Source organism: Gadus chalcogrammus, chromosome 21, assembly GCF_026213295.1.
Source record: "Gadus chalcogrammus isolate NIFS_2021 chromosome 21, NIFS_Gcha_1.0, whole genome shotgun sequence".
Taxonomy (NCBI): Eukaryota; Metazoa; Chordata; class Actinopteri; order Gadiformes; family Gadidae; genus Gadus; species Gadus chalcogrammus.
Window position 1 is genome coordinate 2,875,269 of NC_079432.1, and position 20,390 is coordinate 2,895,658.

At 50.0% G+C, this 20,390-nt stretch overlaps 1 protein-coding gene across 4 annotated transcripts; it reads right to left on the reverse strand.

Annotated features, from left to right (window-relative positions):
* Nucleotides 1–246: 246 nt before the first annotated feature.
* Nucleotides 247–19,632, reverse strand: dse (dermatan sulfate epimerase). 4 transcript variants are annotated; one of them, XM_056580619.1, is made up of 8 exons: nucleotides 19,461–19,626; nucleotides 19,275–19,383; nucleotides 14,495–14,626; nucleotides 13,024–13,443; nucleotides 8,762–9,015; nucleotides 4,612–4,851; nucleotides 3,603–3,810; nucleotides 247–2,795 (listed from the first exon to the last, which is right to left on the reverse strand). In XM_056580619.1, exons 3-8 carry the CDS (start codon nucleotides 14,587–14,589, stop codon nucleotides 1,037–1,039), a joined length of 2,976 nt encoding a protein of 991 aa, XP_056436594.1. In that variant the 5' UTR covers nucleotides 14,590–14,626; nucleotides 19,275–19,383; nucleotides 19,461–19,626; the 3' UTR covers nucleotides 247–1,036. The 4 variants fall into 4 exon arrangements, with proteins under 4 accessions (XP_056436594.1, XP_056436593.1, XP_056436596.1 ...); XM_056580618.1 differs by lacking the exon at nucleotides 19,275–19,383 and having other exon boundaries at nucleotides 19,461–19,632; XM_056580621.1 differs by lacking the exons at nucleotides 13,024–13,443; nucleotides 19,275–19,383.
* Between the last annotated feature and the right edge of the window lie 758 nt (nucleotides 19,633–20,390).

A 20,390-nucleotide genomic window follows, 5' to 3' on the forward strand; every position in this document is an offset into this window, starting at 1 on the left:
GGTGGAGAAGTTAATAGTTATGGATAGTTTTTTTAAAACTATAGATTGAAAATAAGTTTTTCTAGTTTTCTCATAAAATGTAAAAAAGTAAACAATAAAACTGTGCATGCGTGTGTGTCTGCGTGTGGTTACTGAAAGACCGATCATGGCATGGGATTCATTAATACAATGTTACGTGTCCACTGATTGAAGGAGGTCTTTGGCTTTCTCAATGCTTGACCACCAATCACCAAAAAGAAGCAAAGTCGCCACCAACTCATAAGCATGTAATCATTTTAATACCCAATACACAAAAACAACATCACAAAAATAGATCATGTTTTTTCCGTATATATACACACATGTTTACGTGTTCGAAGGAATAACCTAGATATGTTGCATCTCAAGTACAGGAAGATGAGACAGCATCAGGGGCCTGGACGAGACATCAGGGGCCTTGAGGAGACATCAGGGGCCTGGAGGAGACATCAGGGGCCTGGAGGAGACATCAGGAGCCTTGAGGAGACATGAGGACTGCCCTTGAGCAAGACACCTCAGCTGGCCCTTCATTTGATGTGCCTGAGTATCAAGAACCTCCCAGTAAGAACCTCCCAGTCAGTCGCAGGATAAGTGGAAAGGCTGAATGGTCAAACTGAACGGGGGCTGGTCAGCCTGACAGCGGATTGACCCAACTGGGGGGGAAACTCCCTGGTGAGGTCGGTACAGTGTCGGATTTGAATCGGTTGTCACGGCTGCTTAAGGTCCCGCCGCGTTTCACCAGGTGACCGGGTCACCTTGTGGATCACTCCTCAGCATCCCGTTCTGGTTCCCCTGGTAAAGACACTGGGAGGGGTGCGCTGGTCCAGGGTCCGGTCTGACACCCTCATCCCGGGGCCTTTTTTTCCCCGCCCCATCCTGACCTAAAGACATCCGGAGCTCTGGGGACCAGACTGTTGTAACAAACACAGCCCCTCCTGGTTGCAGCGCACGCGTCTCAACATCCCTTCTGGGATTCGTGACCTCCCCCCGGGGTGGCCTGCGTCGCACACCGATGACATCAGCACTGCGCGCGGGAGCAGGAGGAGTAGAGGTACAGCAGCACCGCGCTGTCCGCCAGCAGCAGGCCGTAGAAGCCCTTCTGGAGGCGCCGGCTGCGCGGCTTGGGCAGCCTGAACAGCATGGCGCCCAGCAGCAGGAAGAAGGTGCTGATGTTCCCCAACAGGAACAGTCTGACGTAGGCGTTCGCGGCGGGCGGGCCGCCGCCCCCCGCCCCCGCCGCCGTGGGCGCCACCTGGACCTGCTTGAACTTGCGGCCCTTCACGGAGGCGTCCTTCCGGTTCTTGCGGCTGTCGGCGTACTCGATGAAGGCCCGCGAGTCTCCGTCGCCCTCCTCGGCGTCCTCGGAGACGCGCCGCGGGCTCTTCTGCCGCTCCTTCTTCTCGCTCAGCTCCACCTGAGCGAAGAGGTCGGGCAGGCTCTCGGAGAGCTCGTCGGCCATGTTGACCTTCTTGCCGCCCTTGCCCTTTCCCTGCTTCTTGGACATGCTGAACATCTTCTCGATGACCTCCTCCGTCCGCTTCTTGTCAGAGAACTGCAGCAGGCGCTCGGCCGTCTTGCGGAAGCTGGCGGTGTTCAGCACCCGGCCCAGGATGTGCCTCTCCATCTGCTGGAAGACGGGCATGGCGTGCTGGAGGTTGTCCTCCACCACGTTGACGTACTCCTCCACCTCCGCCAGCGGCGTGGGCGGCGCCGACGGCGTCTTCTCGAACACCACCTTCTTCTGGTCGACCAGCACCATGGCAAACAGCGGCTTGCTGGGGGCCGCGGCGGTCAGCAGGTACACCGTGTAGCTGTGGTCCTGCGTGGACAGGTACAGGTCCACGCGCTCCGCGTCCCCGCGCAGACTGAAGCTCCGCACGACCACGCCCGGGCCGAAGAAGACGTAGGCCACCCGGGTGCGAGGGTACCTCAGCGGCATGGTCACGTTCACGTAGTTGGAGCCATTGTAGGGGTACCCCCTGGGGTAGCCCCAGTAACCCAGCTGCCCCTTGTCGCTGAAGCCCGTGTCGTCCATCCAGAACATCTTGTAGGAGTCCTCGCCGTGCCTGATGCAGGCCCCGTGCACGCCGTCCACCTCGTCCGCCCGGAAGGGCGCGTCCGTGTTGTGGAAGAAGGCGCTCATGGCGCTCGTGGGGCTGTCGGGCTCCAGCTCCACGTGGTCCACCACCACCAGCAGCTGAGGGTGCAGCAGCAGCAGGTTCCTCTGGAAGCTGCGGAGCTTCAGCTCGGGGCTGTAGGCGGACCGGGCCTCCCCGCGGACGAACACCAGGCCCTGCCGCTGCATGGCCGCCTCCATGCTGGCCTGGGCGTCCGCCGCCGGACCCTCCTTGTAGCGCAGCCACTTGGAGTCGCAGGCCTCTGTGACCTGGCCGGCCCAGGGCCCGAAGCAGCCCCCGGCGGCCGCCGCCACGGGGCCGAACAGCACCGCGTTGTTCAGCAGGGTGTACTTGGGCCCGTACAGCGCCTCGGTGATGAAGGGCACGCCGTTGGGCGCGAAGGTGAAGGTGTTCTGGTCGGGGTGCTCGTGGCCCGCGTTGAAGTTCCTCCAGCCCTTCACCCACTCGCGGTACTTGTTCTGGTGGACGATGTCGAAGATGGCGCGGCCGCCCAGTTTGCCCGCCTTGAAGGACAGGAAGGAGTGGTTGGTGTCGGCGGTGAGGGCGCTGCCGTAGGTGACCACGCCCCAGTCCAGGAAGTGGTGCAGCTGGGGCGTGCCGAAGTCGGGGGGGGGCGTGGCCGTCAGGCTGGGGTCGTACCTGCAGGTGGCCAGGGACAGAGAGGAGCATCAGTACATTATGATAGACAACATCTGTACGGTGGAAACACCAGGACCCTGGTCACTTTATTATCCAAGTCAATCAATAAAGAAACAAAGAAATAGGTTTAACTAGATAAGAAAAAGGTATCTTTTTATTTATACTTCAATCTACCCCTCTCTCAGTATCCCCCCCCATGCCCCCTCCCCAGAGGAGTCTGAAGGGTCTCTCTCTCCCCAGAGAACCTGGTCTACGGGGTCTACAGCAGGGGTCTCAAACTCGCGGCCCGGGGGCTAATTGAGGCCCGCGGGACGATATTTTGTGGCCCCCTACTTGACACCAAAGTTTAGTGTTAGTGTGTTGTTGTCAAACACACAGCTTGCCAAGCTTTTTTATCGCTTGTGATTGGGGGACCAGATGTCCCAATTTTGAGTTCCGTGTCCTGAGGCCCGACAAAAGCCAAAGTACGCTAAAATATCCCGGTTTCCACCAACCGCTATGAAATGTCCCCCGTTGTCAGCGATTACATAGCCAACGTGATCTAATTAAAGCCCCAGCATCAACATGATTGGGTCAGTTGTGCTTCTTTATTTTTGTTGAATACTTGATGCGGCCCGGCCTGACCCAGACTCTACCTCCAGCGGCCCCCAGGGAAGGTGAGTTTGAGACCCCTGATCTACAGGGTCTACAGGGTCTGAAGGGTCTCTCTCTCCCCAGAGGACCCAGTCTACAGGGTCTGAAGGGTCTCTCTCTCCCCAGAGAACCCGGTCTACAGGGTCTACAGTGTCTGAAGGGTCTCTCTCTCACCAGATGAACTCTGTGTGCAGGGTGCACCAGCGCTGGCCTTTCCCCCTCACCCCGGGTCCCTCCGTCACCCGGTTCTGGATGATCTGCTCCGCCAGCCAGTTGCCGCTGCCGTTGCGCATCACGAAGCGGTCCAGGAAGACCAGCTGGCTCTCGGGGCCGTAGAACCAGTTGTAGTTGGAGTCGGCGATGGCCACCGTCCTCTGGAAGCCTGAGGAGACAGCGAGGGTCACGTTAGGAACGCACTGGAGACAGGCTGCTAAGAGAGACAGGCTGCTACCGGAGAGACAGGCTGCTAAGAGAGACAGGCTGCTAAGAGAGACAGGCTGCTACCAGAGAGACAGGCTGCTAAGAGAGACAGGCTGCTAAGAGAGACAGGCTGCTACCAGAGAGACAGGCTGCTAAGAGAGACAGGCTGCTAAGAGAGACAGGCTGCTAAGAGAGACAGGCTGCTAAGAGAGACAGGCTGCTACCAGAGAGACAGGCTGCTACAATAGAGACAGGCCGCTACAATAGAGACAGGCTGCTAAGAGAGACAGGCTGCTACCAGAGAGACAGGCTGCTAAGAGAGACAGGCTGCTACCAGAGAGACAGGCTGCTAAGAGAGCCAGGCTGTGAAGGGCCTCACCTGCACCTCCTCCTGCTCTTCCTCCTCCTCCTCCCCCGCTACCATGAGGAGGAGGAGGAGGAGGAGGAAGAGGAGGAGGCGTACCAGGCAGGATGGTGCGGTACATGAAGAGGAGGAGGAGGAGGAGGAGGAGCAGCCTACCAGGCAGGATGGTGCGGTACATGAAGAGGAGGAGGAGGAGGAGCAGCCTACCAGGCAGGATGGTGCGGTACATGAAGAGGAGGAGGAGGAGGAGGAGGAGGAGGAGGAGGAGGAGGAGGAGGAGGAGGAGGAGGAGGAGGAGGAGGAGGAGGAGGAGGAGCAGCCTACCAGGCAGGATGCTGCGGTACATGAAGAGGAGGAGGAGGAGAAGGAGGAGGAGGAGGAGGAGGAGCAGCAGCCTACCGGGCAGGATGGTGCGGTACATGAAGGCGTAGTGCTGCAGCAGCCATGGGTGGGTGAAGTGTCCGATGGAGAAGTGCCTCTGGACCAGGTGGATGTACTGGAAGAGGGAGCGCGTGGTGTAGCTGCCGTACGCCACGCCCTCGTACACCGAGCCGTCCGTCACCTCCTGCAGGAGCACCATGGACTTCTCCATCACAGACAGCGCCTGCTTCGCCCACACGTACGCCTCCTGGAGGTAGCCTGGGGGAGGAGGAGGAGGAGGGGGAGGAGGGGGAGGGCGGAGCAGAGAGGAGGGGGGAGGAGGAGGGGGAGAGGGAGGAGGAGGAGGGGGAGCAGAGAGGAGGGGGAGGGGGAGGGGGAGGAGAGAGGAGGGGGAGAGGGACGAGGAGGAGGGGGAGCAGAGAGGAGGGGGAGGGGGAGGAGGAGGAGAGAGGAGGGGGGAGGAGGAGGGGGAGCAGAGAGGAGGGGGAGGGGGAGGGGGAGGAGAGAGGAGGGGGAGGAGGAGGGGGAGAGGGACGAGGAGGAGGGGGAGCAGAGAGGAGGGGGAGGGGGAGGAGGAGGAGGAGGAGGAGGAGGTGGGGGGTGCAGGGAGGAGGAGGAGAGAGAGGAGGAGGGGGAGAGAGAGGGGGGAGGCAGAGAGGAGGAGGGGTAAGGGGGGGCAGAGAGGAGGGGAGGAGGAGGAGGAGAGAGGAGGGGGAGAGGAGGGGGAGGGGAGGAGGAGGAGAGGGAGCAGGAGGAGGGGGAGGGTTAGAGACCTGTAGCTTCTCACGGGTACATGCAGCCCTGGTGTATTTACATCACATTCCCGTGGAGTCAGTAAACAGAATGTAATCCAAAGCGAATCACAGGAGGACGACTATCAAAGCAGACGTTTACAGCAACAAGGAGCAAAACAAAACCTGCTTACACTCCAGAGAGCAAACCCATCCAGATCAGAAGCGGACAGAGTGATAGATAAATAACACATTGGAATGATTAGTTGCTAGTCAGAAGGGATGTTGTTGAGCGTGATGTAACCTGGGAGGCGGGTACGAGACCGCAGGCTCAAGAGCAGAAACCGCTAGCTGTCCGGCTAGCATGAGCTACGTCTCCCGTGTCGTTTAGGACTTCTGTTCATTATCGAAATGCAGCAACGCTTTTCCTTTAATATCGCTTTCAAACGTTCATATTAACAGTTCATAGCTGTAATAAAAACAAGCATGTCTAAAGAAACACGTCTAAAGAAAGAGTGCTAGTGAAAAGCCCTTTCTCTCCGAATACTACAGAGGGGCTCAGACCGCTAGGAAAATATGATGCTAGGGGACAGAGCCCTCTCTCTGTCACACACACAGTTTACTATGGGAACTGGGACCACATAATGACTGCACACAGCCGCAGGTCTTTGAGAAGTGGTGGTAGTGGTTTCCACCGTCTATGGGTTTACATGGCGGCAGTGTTACTGGGTCTGTTTCACCTGGGGGGCCGGGGGAGGGACAGCACTCAGAAGCTATTGCAACCAAACACAAACTCCCATTTAACCCAGACAGCCGGTCTGACAGACCCCGCCCGCTTTACCTAGGAGACGGTCAGAACTAGCAGTACTATGTGACCACCTATCTTTAAGTTGGACTGTCTATCTTTAAGTTAGACCGTCTATCTTTAAGTTGGAACGTCTATCTTTAAGTTGGAACGTCTATCTTTAAGTTGGAACGTCTATCTTTAAGTTGGAACGTCTATCTTCAAGTTGGCCCGTTTATCTTTAAGTAAGACTGTCCTTTGTAAACATCCAAAGAAATGAAGTCGAAACTAGGCTTTAGAAATGCTATTCTCCACACACACACACACACACACACACACACACACACACACACACACACACACACACACACACACACACACACACACACACACACACACACACACACACACACACACACACACACACACACACACACACACACACACACCGGGTCCCACAGAGAGACCGGGTCCCACAGAGAGACCGGGTCCCACAGAGAGACCGGGTCCCACAGAGAGACCGGGTCCCACAGAGAGACCGGGTCCCACAGAGAGACCGGGTCCCACAGAGAGACCGGGTCCCATAGAGAGACCGGGTCCTATAGAGAGACCGGGTCCCATAGAGAGACCGGGTCCCATAGAGAGACCGGGTCCTACAGAGACCGGGTCCTACAGAGACCGGGTCCCACAGAGAGACCGGGTCCTTTAGAGAAACCGGGTCCCACAGAGAGACCGGGTCCTACAGAGAGACCGGGTCCCACAGAGAGACCGGGTCCCACAGAGAGACCGGGTCCGTTAGACCTCAGACGTTGCGGGGCTGCTGAGCTTGAGGACATTGACCCGCAGGCCGATGAAGGACACCTCCGTCTTGGTTACCACGGCGACGGGGCGGCGTGTTAAGGGTGGAAGGCCGGGAGTGAAACCGGGGACGGGTGAGAAGGAGCCAGGAGCCCTTCAGGGTTCAGGCAGAGGAGGGGAAGACGCGTTCCCAGACTTCTAAGATAATTTCACAACCCAAAAGAAACACAGACACCATCCAATAAATCCAGCGTCTACTCCTCAGAAATTTTACTGGGAGCCAATTCGATGACTCCCCAGAGAACAACAAGTGCTGGCTGAGAGAAACCCTTCTCCCCCAGGCCCTGCCGGGAACTGGTCGACGTAGAAAACCTTTTCCATGCATGAAAAGAAAGAAAATAATGTTTAAAACCCAACTGACTTCCTGAATAGACCTTTCAGTGCGTTTAAACCTGTTTGTATTCTTTCTTTGTTGCTGACATTCTTTCTTTCCTTGTCGTCCACAGAGAGAAGGAAAAGCCCGGGGGAGCCTTCAGCCCAGCGCCCAGCGCCCAGACAGAGGCCCTAAAGACCGCCTCTTTGTACCAGGAATCTAATCCCTCATCCTATCGTACTCCAGTAGAGGCCAGACCTTTCACAACGGCCCTACCGCCTCTCTCTGCCCAACACACAAACATAATCTGTCTTTAACTTAGACCAGCTATCTTTTATTAAAACCATCTTTAATAAGACCATTCATCTTTAATTAAGACCGTCTATCTTTAACTAAGACCATCCATCTTTAACTTAGACGATCCATCTTTAACTGAGACAATCTTTCTTTAAGTTAGACAATCTTTAAATAAAACCATCTTTATGTAAGACCACCTATCGGAAGGATAGACCATCTTTAAGTAAGACCGTCTATCTTTAAGTAAGACCGTCTATCTTTAATTAAGACCATCTCTAAGTAAGACTATCTATCTTTAATTAAGACCATCTCTAAGTAAGACTATCTATCTTTAATTAAGACCATCTCTAAGTAAGACTATCTATCTTAAGGTAAGACCATCTTTAAGTGAGACCATCTGTCCTTAAGTACGACCAGCTATCTTTCTCTCGCAGTGCCTTTAGAGGTTTGTATTCTTTCTTTCCAACACACCAACATAACGAAGGACAGCTGAACGTTTTTCAAGGAGCAGGGAACGACCTGCGGTCTGCAGCTCAATCTGATGCGAGGCTTTGATAAACGGGAGAGGATGGTGGAATGGGGGGTGGGGGGGGGGGGGGGGTGGAGGTCCTGGGCGGGGGACTGAACGGAGGTTTCAGGCGGATAACATTTTCTTCCAAAAGAGGAAACACTCGCCTCCCGTCGCCGTGGGAACATTTGACCAGGAGGGGATGGAGACAAAGCTGAGCTGTTTATGAATAATGAATTTATAGTCTGGAAGAGCTGGAATACGACCAGATTAAGGACGTTCATTTTTCCGTTGGAATAGTTTTAGTGTGACATTATTTTGATATTTCATGAAATAATGTTTTGGAGTATTGGGTGAAATCCAACTTTAGGTCATCATTGTGTCTGCCTATTCGCTTAAGAATTGTTTACCAGCCCAGTGGAATGGGGTTGGCAAGGTGGTGTCAGCAGACCGGTGGGGATACAGATTGGAGGGGTTAGGTTAAGGTTAGCAGGAGGTGTCTGTAGCTTGGGTCATGCACAGGTTGGACGGGTTAGGCTAAGGTTAGCAGGAGGTCTTCTTACCTTGGGTCATGCACAGGTTTGACGGGTTAGGCTAAGGTTAGCAGGAGGTCTTCTTACCTTGGGTCATGCACAGGTTGGACGGGTTAGGTTAAGGTTAGCAGGAGGTCTTCTTACCTTGGGTCATGTACACCAGGCTTCCCGTCAGCAGCGCCACACAGTTGGTTGGCTGGTGGTTGTGGAGGTACTGGAAGCCCCAGCCGCGCACGTACGACTTCTCGTACATCATGCGCGTGGCGTTGCCGATCACCTGCAGGAAGCGCTCCTGCTGAGCCTGGCTCAGGAACTCAAACAGGAAGTCATATGCCGTGGCGAAGCCCGTCAGGGAGTGGGCGACCGGGACCTCGTCCCAGGGAGCGTCCTTCACCAGCCTGGAGGAGACAAGGGGAGAGGAGATGAGAAGAGGAGCCTGGAGGAGACAAGGGGAGAGGAGATGAGATGAGAAGTGAGGAGACGAGATGAGACAAGAGGAGAGGAAAGCAGAGGAAGGAGAGGAAGGAGAGGAGAGCAGAGCAGAGGAGAGGAGAGGAGACAAGAGTAGAGCAGAGGAGAGGAGACGAGACGAAGGAAAGGCAAGGCAACTTTATTTATATAGCACTTTTCATACACAAGGCAGACTCAAAGTGCTTCACATATAAACATTGTCATACAATAAAATAAAATAATAGATAAGTAAAACAAAAACATATGCAAATAAATGGGTAAAATAGAAAGTTAAAAAGACATTTTAGTATTAAAATAGAAAATAAAGGCAATGTTCTTTTTAGAAAGTGCAATGCATTTAAGATTTAGCAGAAAGCTATAGCATACATAAAAGTCTTCAGTCTTGTTTTAAAGGTGCTCAGAGTTGGGGCAAGTCTTAAATCCTCTGGGAGTTTATTCCAGCTATTTGTTGCATAGTAACTAAATCCTGCTTTCCCATGTTTTGTGTTTACTCTGGGGATAATTAACAGATTGGTCTCAGAGCTTCTTAGTGGTCTAGAAGGCTGATGTAGTGGAAGCATATCAGTTAAATATTTTGGGCCTAAACCATGTAGGGATTTATAGGTTAGCAACATGATTTTAAAATCAATTCTCTGACCTACAGGAAGCCAATGTAACGATTTCAGAATTGGTGTAATATGATCACATTTTTTGGTCTTTGTTAGAACTCTAGCAGCAGCATTCTGAACAAGCTGAAGCTTCCTCAGAGTTTGTTTTGGGAGACCTGTAAGGAGACCATTGCAGTAATCAAGCTTACTAGTGATAAAGGCATGTACAAGTTTTTGTAAGTCTTCGGTGGACATGAGCCCTCTAAGTCTTGCTACATTTTTAAGGTGATAATATGCCGAATTTGTAACTGATTTGATGTGACTGTCGAAATGTAAATCTGAATCCATGATGACCCCTAGATTTCTGGCTTTGATTGAGGTTTTCAGGGACAGAGAGTGAAGGTGTTGGGTTACTTTAAGCCTTTCCGTTTTAGAACCAAATACAATTATCTCTGTTTTGTCCTCATTTAGTTGAAGGAAGGGGGAGAAGAGAGCAGAGGAGCCAAAGAGGAGAGGAGAGAAGAGAAGAGAGGAGAGGAGACAGAGGAGAGGAGAGAAGAGGAGGAGGAGAGAGAAGAGAGGAGAGGAGAGGAAGCTCTTTGACCCAGGCAGGGAACATGGGACCTGCTAGAAGGGAAGGGGTTAAGGTGTCTGTTTCTAGGAGGCCTACAGGTAGACTGAGGACATTAAGGAGCAGGTAGGGGTTAGGAGGCATCCTGCTCTAGTCTACTCAACAACCCTTGAGTAGACAACGTGTTCTTTCTCTTGAGCTGTCCCAATATAATTCATTGACCATTAGAATTAGCCAGATGAAACTTAAATCGACACAGAATAATTCCAACACAAATATTTGCTCCACTGAAGCCAAACTGGGAGGCTGAGTTTCCAACACATGTGCTGCAAAAAGCTTCGTTTTAATTTGCCATCAGCAATCAGGAAACGCGTAAAAAGGTTAATTTCCTCCGCCAAACCTTGTAATTAGAGTTTTAATATACGTGTTCTCTTTTGAATTGTAAAAACACTAGGTAGGTAGCGTTTTAGAACGCTGTAAATCTGCCTGGTGTGCATGGAGATGAAACTAAACGTCTTTTAAAAGTTAGAAACAGCTGACTCTTCTCTTTTGTAAAGCACCAAATGGTTTCTGTGGTAAATAAAGAAAAGGTGTTTTCTTGGAAGTATCTTAATTAAATATAGACAAACATAAAAGGGGATTGATTTCAGATGTTTCTTAAACCACGGTTGGAGGTCTGGTAAAAGCACACAACACCAAGACGCAACAGGGCACGGCTTTGTCCGTTTTAGACGTGGCCTTCAGGACACCAGCGCTGTCCCCTCCAGTCCCTCCGATGCTGCCTCTACACATGGAGCGGAAGACGCTTCCCTTCCCAGTGAATATCAAAGACAGGCCTTGGGCATCGGCACATCCGCCCTGCGTCCGTCTCCCGGGAACGTCCGCATGCATCAGAGGGGCTGAAGGCTCCCCTTTCAACATGGGCTTATACTGCACCCCCAGGAATCTACTCCTGGGGGGGGGGGGGGGGGGGGGTTGGTTTCCTCTCATTCATTCGAGTTAGCAATCATCATGGCACCTATGAAAATATCTAGGATTGCATGGTTTATAATCAAGTACATATTTAATCCATGGCCATACTTTACAGCGATCACATATCTAAAAGAGAGAAACGTTAAGTGGCTTTGGATAAAAGGGTCTTTTAGTGACCGAATAGTGAACCACAGACCAGGGAAGGTGAACCTCTACCACTGCTCCTGTAAGTCCTGTTCCATCCCGCAGAAGGAATCCAGACCTCCAGCCGGGTTATTGAGCCTTATCTCCGTGCTCCGCAGCGTCTCAGCCCCAACAGAAACACTTGACGCAAGTCGTCACCGGTACGTGTCCTGAACTCTGCCAAAGCACACAGAGCACTTCACTCCAGTGTGTGTACACAAGACTCTGCTGCCATCTGCTCCTCCGTATGGGAGTCTTAGTGGAGATGAGGGTCCACGTCAGGGTGGTCTGATACCTGCAAATACATCATGGTGCAACCCTTAGCCTAACGCCTAACCCTAGCAGCCTCAAATCACAGAGCTACGAATACAACTCTTCAAACAAAACCTGTGGTTCAGTGGTGTTTATTTTGCTACACGCCGCCATGTTCACTACGCTATCAAGATTCTCCCGTCGCCAAGTAGATCCACGAGTTATTGCCAGCCAACAGTGGGAGTGATCAGCCATGCAGCAGCAGCCTTCTATTATCAGAGGCTGAAGGCATTCCATGGGAGGGAAATGCATTGAAAGCCAGCATTAGAAAGTTAGAATCACTCCAGAGGGATTATCGTCCCAGAAAGGCAGGAGGTTTACCCTTCAATGCCTGAAGAGGAAGATTAATGCAATTCTTCAAACCGTGAGGCAATACAGAAAAAGAGCCTTGAAATCTAACAAATGTGTCTTTGGCCCAAACCCAGACCTGTACACTGACCTCAACCTCCAAACCCTCAGCTTAACAATACCACATGGCTGCTTAAACATCTAGACATCTCCACGCCTGAACCTCCACCGCCCCAGAGGTAGCGGGCCTCAGACCTCAAACCTGAGCATCTCGTTCCATCCCAACCGGGGCTCCTACAGCTGCTGAACACATTTCCTGCAGCCGGCTCCTTGTGGGCCCCAGACAGCGATGGAGGTGAACCCTGGGCTACGTTCTGATTGGCCGGTGAGCCGGCAGAGGGGCCCACTGCCTCAGAGGTCAATTCTCCAGATACCTTTCTGGGATTTCAACCGAAAAACAAGCCGTACATTATCCCCTTTGTCCGATAGCTGCCATGGCAACGATGGTTATTAACAGTGTCAATCGTCCTTAATGCTACTCACTGCTAGACTAGGGTACTACGCTAGTTCTATCCTACGGTCCGGGTCTGGTTCTTTGCTAGTTATTTGCCACTATTCTATGCTACGGGGGGGTTAGCTAGGGTTCTATGTTAGTTCTATAAACAGGATAATTTGCTACTGCCAGTTCAGTTCCGGACCAGTTCCTGACAGCCTAGGACAGCAGTGAACAGCCTCCTCCGAATATTCCCGTCGTCGATGAAGACGACTTCAGGAAGTGGACTGCCGAGGCCTGTGAGATGGTGATCGCTACAAAGCTTCGATTCCAGAGGGACTCAGAGGGGATTGAGATCCATTAAAGAGCAGGACGAGGTCAGGAACCACAGGCGGGCTTGCGTACGTCCGGGCTGGACCCCGGTGCCTTGGACCGGGGGGGAGGGGGGGTCTTCGCCACTCTCCTTCCTGGTGTTGATCATACACAGACAGTGAAGGGGTAGAGAACGAAGCAGAAGCAGAAAAAGTACCAACTAGGCTGAGCGGCCATCCTCTCCATGTAGTCGCGGGCCAGGTCCAGTGCCCCGGCGCGGTGCGGGTACAGCAGGCAGAACATGGACAGTGCCCCCAGGTTGTTCCCGTACACCTCGTTCCAGCGGGCGCTGAACCTCGCCGGGCTCCAGGGGGGCAGGTATTCCTCGGGGTGCTCCAGCATGGCCTCCCCGGCCTCGCGGATCCTCCGGGCCAGGTCCCGGTGGGTCCCGGACGCCCGGGCCTGGAGCTCCTCCACGTCGGCCCGGTCGAAGTACAGCATGGGGTGGCCCTCGTAGTTCCCCCCCATGAAGGGGACGCCGCCGCTGGGGTCCACCTCCTCCGCCGCCGCGGGGGGAAGCAGGGGCCACAGCAGGCTCAACAAGAACACCGTGGGGGCCCCGCGGGCAGTGTTGTGCCTGAACGAGTTCATCGAACGATAGTTCATGAACTCGTTCATATTTTGGGACGAACGTGAACTGGACGAACTGTATTACCGCCTGATAGACGTCACTGTGAACTCGTTCATTCTGGTGTCTGTGGTCCGGCCCGCTGACTCGGTTTAACTTCGTTCAATGAGGGGGGTTATTTGTTTATCAACACGGCGGATGCGCGCGCAGAATGATCGCAAAAAAGAACGTTTGTTTGACCGGTTGCCATGGTTATCTCCGTGTAGTTCATTTGCAGTTGCGGTGTTGTCAGCTTACAGTTACATTAAACTGCAATCAGAAAACGCGGTTATATGCTATAGACCCTAGTATCTGTGGTATAAAGGCTGGGACGAATTTCAAGTTATAAATATGTACACTTTATGTTGAAAGTATAAACCGTCGCGATTCCGATTGAAACGAATGGCGCAGTGATTATTCTTCAAAACGAGAGCTGGTCAATTGTGAAACATGGGTTTATCTGTAATCAGACAACGTGGTTATATGATATAGACCCTAGAGTATCTGTGGTATGAAGGCTGAGACGAATTTCGAATTATAAATATGTACAATCCATAACGTTAGCTCACGTGGCTCATAGCTCAGCGGACGAGAATACCTCCTAGAATCATTGCTTGTTGGCCGTAAACGGAAAGTGGGGCTGTTTACGTTTGGTTGTAGTCTTTTCGCTCGCTTCTTCGTCTCAACAGTAGGGCTAGAACCGAGCGAAAAGACTACAACCAAACGTGAACACCCCCCCTTTCCGTTTCCAGCCAACGAGCAATGAGTCTTCCAACAGAAATCAATGGGATTTTCCAAATGCGCTAAATTTGCAATAAAACACGATATAAACTGTATTTCGCTACGATACTTGATTCAACCACTCTATTTCATCCTAGACAAACCAGAAAGGGGGCTCAATGTTCAAAATACCGGATAAAAATAATAGCTCACAGCAACATATTGAAAAAAAGAACTATGAACTAGTTCATTTTTTGGAACTGTGAATTTAGCTCAAAATTTTGAATTATGAGTTCATTACCAGTTCATTTTAAACTGAAGATTTGAACTACGTAGTTCACGTAGGAAGTGAACTTTCCCAACTCTGCCCGCGGGTGCAGGGTCCCATCGTCCCATCAGAGGGACGGCCGTGGCATGGGGGGGGGGTCCTCAGCTGGAAAGGAGAAGATGCAGAAGAAGAAGGGTGGGTTAGGGATTGATCCACCAACCACCTAACCCTAACCTAACCCTCTCACCCTAACCTAACCCCCTCACCCTAACCTAACCCCCTCACCCTAACCTAACCCCCTCACCCTAACCCTAACCCTCTCACCCTAACCTAACCCTCTCACCCTAACCTAACCCCCTCACCCTAACCCACTCACCCTGACCCTCTAACCTAACCCTCTAACCATAACTTAACCAGCTAGCCCCAACACTCTCATCCTAACCTAACCTAACCCCTGTAGACATGTCCCCCCCCCCCTCCCCCAAGTAGCCCCCCTCCCCCGTGCTGACCAAATAAATCAACGATCTTATGGAACGGAGCCTCGATTTCTGCTGTAGCAAGAGTCGAAGGTCAGCAAAACAAGTTTAGTTTGTCAGTGACTAATTGTTCTTGCACATAACCGTGTTACGGTAGTTCCCGACACTGATAATGAAATAACGTTTCTAAATCTCTGGCCTCGATATATTTAGAAACGTAATCATATCTAAGCAAATTCATTCAAGAGTAGCAGGCTATCTGCCCGTGTTAAGTAGTTTTTTTCTTCTAATAGCAGCTACCCGGAAATGAGGAAAGAACAGTAGAACAGGGAAGTTTTCTTCCCTGCTTAGGCCTAAAAAAAAAAAAAGTTTGGTTGTCAGTTGAGGTCATGGGTAGGTAGGAAATGTATTCCATTTTTTTATTTTATTTTTTCCAGCTGCAGCGAATGATAGGTAGGTTGTTTTCATTTAAAAACGAGAAAATTCGCTCATCCTTGTACAGAATGAAGAGGTGCTGAACCAAAACGTAATGATAGTTTGCATTAAAAAAATAATAATCTTTTTTTTTCTTTTTTTTTTTATATAGCTCATAAAATAATTTGGGTCGCACATAAATTGACAGGGTCGGTCAGAAACCGGTCGGAAACCGGAACCAAACAAAAACATATTTTAGGCCTTACAGGAAGGGTTGCTATAACCCTTCCTGTAAGCTCAGCCTCTTTCGGAACACAGTTTCTCTGAAACTGATAAAAATAAATGGAAAATGGCACATCGTTTTGCACTTCGTTGTTTTTGTACCCTGTAATGTATTTTTAATTTTTAATTATTTATGGCCCTACATCTCTTGCACGGTTGTACAAAAAAAATGTTAACATGATTTAGGCCATAAGCTCCATCAATTTAAGATAGTTCGACAGAAAAATACAGACTGTTGAAGTTATAAACTCTTGAACCAATTAAATGTTGGATGATTTTAAAGTAACATAAAGTTTATAACCTTTAAATATAATTTGCCTTTTTTTTTTGTGCCCCTCTTGTTAAACACTGAACCCTCCTTGGCCCCCCTAGTAAAAGATTTCTATAACCGCCACTGAACCTAACCTTCATCTAACCCTAACCTAATCCTCAAACCTGACCCTCTCACCCTAACCTAACCCTAACCTAGCCCTAACCTTCACCTAACCCTATCCCTCAAACCTGACCCTCTCACCCTAACCTAACCCTAACCCTCTAAACTAACCCTAACCCTCTCACCCTCTAAACTAACCCTAACCTAACCCTCCAGAAGGGTCTGTTTTCCTTTGGCTTTCGTTTTTTCTTCCCAAACCCCGGCATTCCTGGGATAACAAGAGCCAGATGTGTTGCTGATCATATGGCGCCCTGCTTCAGGCTCGGCCCGTCATTGGGTAGAAAGCGACTCCAAAGACCAATCAGGAGGGGCGATTTCTACCGATACACCCCTACGTCAGGGTTGTGTTAAATGATTACAGTGTCCATATCGATATGAATGTCTCTAATATCCACTCATCGGAGGGGATGCTACTGTCTGCTGTCGCCCAGATATGATATAGTCTGTATAAATATTGAGGACAGGTTTAAGGTCTGTCTTTCTTTCACCGCTATCTTAAAAAAAACAAGTTAGGCGGATGCAAATGAGTGACGTTAAATGATGTCTCAAACGATATCTGCATTCATACAAAATATGCAGAAAAAAACATGATAATTCACGACGTCATCAAACGTCATAATTCATTGCTGGTCTATTACTCCAACATGGCTAGAAGCTGAACACTACGTTCGTTAATGAGTTGATTATGTGTGAAACAAAATGGGGAAAAAAGTGATCTGCAGCAGACTGCTCCCACCTATGTGGCAGAACGGTCGAACAGTTTAAGTTTTTATTTGAACTGCGATAGGAGACTCATCTGGAGTCGGTAGACAGGTCGCCGGAGGTCCAGACAGACCTCAGTAGTAGGCTATCTTGTTTTCTGTGTGTGTCGTCAAGTAAAACAGGAAGTAAGGGTTAGGGTAGTGCCTTTCAAAATAAAAGTATGATGGGTTGCTGTTAGATGGCCTGAGAATGCACAGAAATTGTACATGGGTCCTATTGTAATGATAGGCTATCAAACACACGTGTGTATTGGTACAAACATGCAAACCTCATTGAATGTACAAACATCTGCTCTTACGATGGAACTTCAATGGAGTGTATTTATCACGTGGCCACACACACACACACACACACACACACACACACACACACACACACACACACACACCACACACACACACACACACACACACACACACACACACACACACACACACACACACACACACACACACACACACACACACACACACACACACACACACACACGTTGGAGTAGCTCGTTGGAGTGAAGGGGTTAATGAGAGATTTGGACAGATTTCCTGAAAGCACGACTGGCAGTAATGTAAAGTGATGTCACACACAACGCATACCACACTGGCCTTCCTGAAAACATTTAGTTTGAAACAGCTGTACAATACGGCTGTGTAAAATATCGAAATATGAAGGCCTGGAAATGTTTGTTTTTAAACAGAACATTCCGATGTTGTTTCTCTTGGCTTGCAACCTGATTTCTGATAAATCCCATACTTATGAACCCATAAGTATGGGACACAAACCAATGCACAGAAGGAACCAGAGGAGTGGATGTGTGGAGTCCCAGGTAGCCCACGAGTGTTATCAGGCTACTGATAATTTTGGCATTTTGGCATTCCAAAATACAAACACACAAAAAACCGGCTAATGAATGCAGCCATGCTACATGAGTGTGCTTTGGGCTTTAGGGATGAGAAGTGCAGCTTATTTCTTTAGAAACCCTTCCCAATGAAATAAGCCTTTGTGTAGACTATGCCCCCGACGTCTGCTTCCGTAGATTAGGTATACAGTAACAGCTACCGCTAGCAAAGAAGCTAACCTACACTGATCCTGTGGAATAGTCAGCATTGTTTCAATGTAAACTATGACGACATTGCTGACCTGAGAGATTTCCAGAAGTCCTGAGAGGTTGTCAATCACAATATTATAATGAAAAGTTGATGAAGTGTTTCAGTTTATTGGCGGATGCGACAGTGTGTCGACCAGGACTGCTCTGATGAATACTGTACTACATGATGGTTCTAACCGCTTCATACATGTGCATGACAAACCACAAGCTAAACAAAGACAGTCTAATTTCCTATCAGCTCTTATGTAGGCCTAGATCTACATAACATATATCTATAGATAACACATATCACACCCAGAAATAGAACCAACATTTATTAAATCGAACGCATGCATCCAAAAGGATAAAGGCAACAATCAGTATCAAACTAGATCGTTCTATACCTTATTTAGTGACCTATGCACCATCTAGAAAAATCAAATGCAATGAAACCTATTCCTCGGGATTTGATTCGCTCTGATGCTTGTCAACGGAAAAGAGGGCGGGGCATATCCACGGGCCGATATAAACAAACTAAAGGCCTTAATACAAACATTGTGGTAGGATGGGCTGATGTCGTTAATGAGGCTGAAGAGGAAGTATGCAAAACCTTTTTAGCACATTTTAGAAGTTTTAAATATTAGGAAGTGCACCTTTAAATAAATCTAAACCTTCTCCTCCGCGAGTTGACTTCCTTCTGGTTCCCATGATAATGAGTTGACTTCCTACTGCTTAACATGATAATGAGTTGATTGCCTCTACTGGTTCACATGATAATGAGTTGACTTCCTACTGGTTTACATGATAATGAGTTGAATTTCTACTGGTTCCACCCTTCCCCTACTCAGCAGGCCCTGTCTCTCCCAAGTACATGTCCTAATCCCAGTACATGTCCAACAGAGTAATCCCAGTACATGTCCTAATCCCAGTAGGTGTCCAAGAAAGTGATCCCAGTACGTGTCCTATAGATTTATGTTCTAATCCCAGTACATGTCCTAGAGAGTGATCCCAGTACATGCCTTAATCCCACTACTAGAGATTGATCCCAGTACATGTCCTAATCCCAGTAGGGTACTACAGAGTGATCCCAGTACATGTCCTTATCCCAGTACTAGAGAGTGATGGGCTGACTGGCCGCCGTGTCGCAGAGGCTGACCTTAATTGCAGGCTTTGACCGCGCGACACAGAAACCAGTAAGAAACCAGTATAATTAACCCGCAGTGGGTCCAAACCACCGGTACCTCCTCCAACCAGAAGCTGTCTTCACATCTTACAAGTTATTTCTTAACAAAGTTAAGACCTGAGTCCTTAAGAGGGTTAGATGATTCCAGGTTATCTCTCTGCGTGATTGTCGATATTAACCTTAAAACGGTTAGTGATCCTTGGTCATCGCTCTTTGTATTAGTCGATATTAACTCTAAGAGTGTTAGATGATCCCAGGTCAGCTCTCTGCGTGTTAGTCGATATTAACCTTAAGAGGGTAAGATGATGGCAAGTTAGTCGACATTAACTCATCTGAACTAAGGAACGAGGATCAGGAGTTCTTACCGGTCGGAAGGTGGAGGAGCATCACCTCGTCCTCAGCGGGGTTTCGGGCTCATTCTTCGGATTAAAGTAAAGTAAAGTCCGCAACGATATTCGATAACGGAAACTTTGAGGGGCGCAAAGTTCCACGGCGGCGCGAGGAGGAATCTGGCAACGGACAGCGCGTCACGAGGAGGGGCGGGGGCGGGACTTAAAGGAGAACTAATTAATTAAATGGTTCTCCAGCCCGACCCCAGGTAGGCGGTCCCCCTCCCTGACCCACACACCGTCTCTTACACACACACACACACACACACACACACACACACTGTAGAACCGACACAGCGTCACACAAATACACACGGACGCAAACACAGAAGGGCCCCACACACCATCACCGCACACACGCACACGCACACGCACGCACGCACACACACACACACACACACACACACACACACACACACACACACACACACACACACACACACACACACACACACACACACACAGTAGAGTCGACTCTACCCACCATCTTGCTTGTGGTTCACACACAGTAGGGTTAGGCAGTACTTCTGGTCCACAGTGGGGTTAGTCTATACTTCTGGTTCACAGTGGGGTTAGTCAGTACTTCTGGTCCACAGTGGGGTTAGTCAGTACTTCTGGTTCACAGTGGGGTTAGTCAATACTTCTGGTTCACAGTGGGGTTAGTCAATACTTCTGGTTCACAGTGGGGTTAGTCAATACTTCTGGTTCACAGTGGGGTTAGGCAGTACTTCTGGTTCACAGTGGGGTTAGTCAATACTTCTGGTTCACAGTGGGGTTAGTCAGTACTTCTGGTTCACAGTGGGGTTATTCAATACTTCTGGTTCACAGTGGGGTTAGTCAGTACTTCTGGTTCACAGTGGGGTTATTCAATACTTCTGGTTCACAGTGGGGTTAGTCAATTCTTCT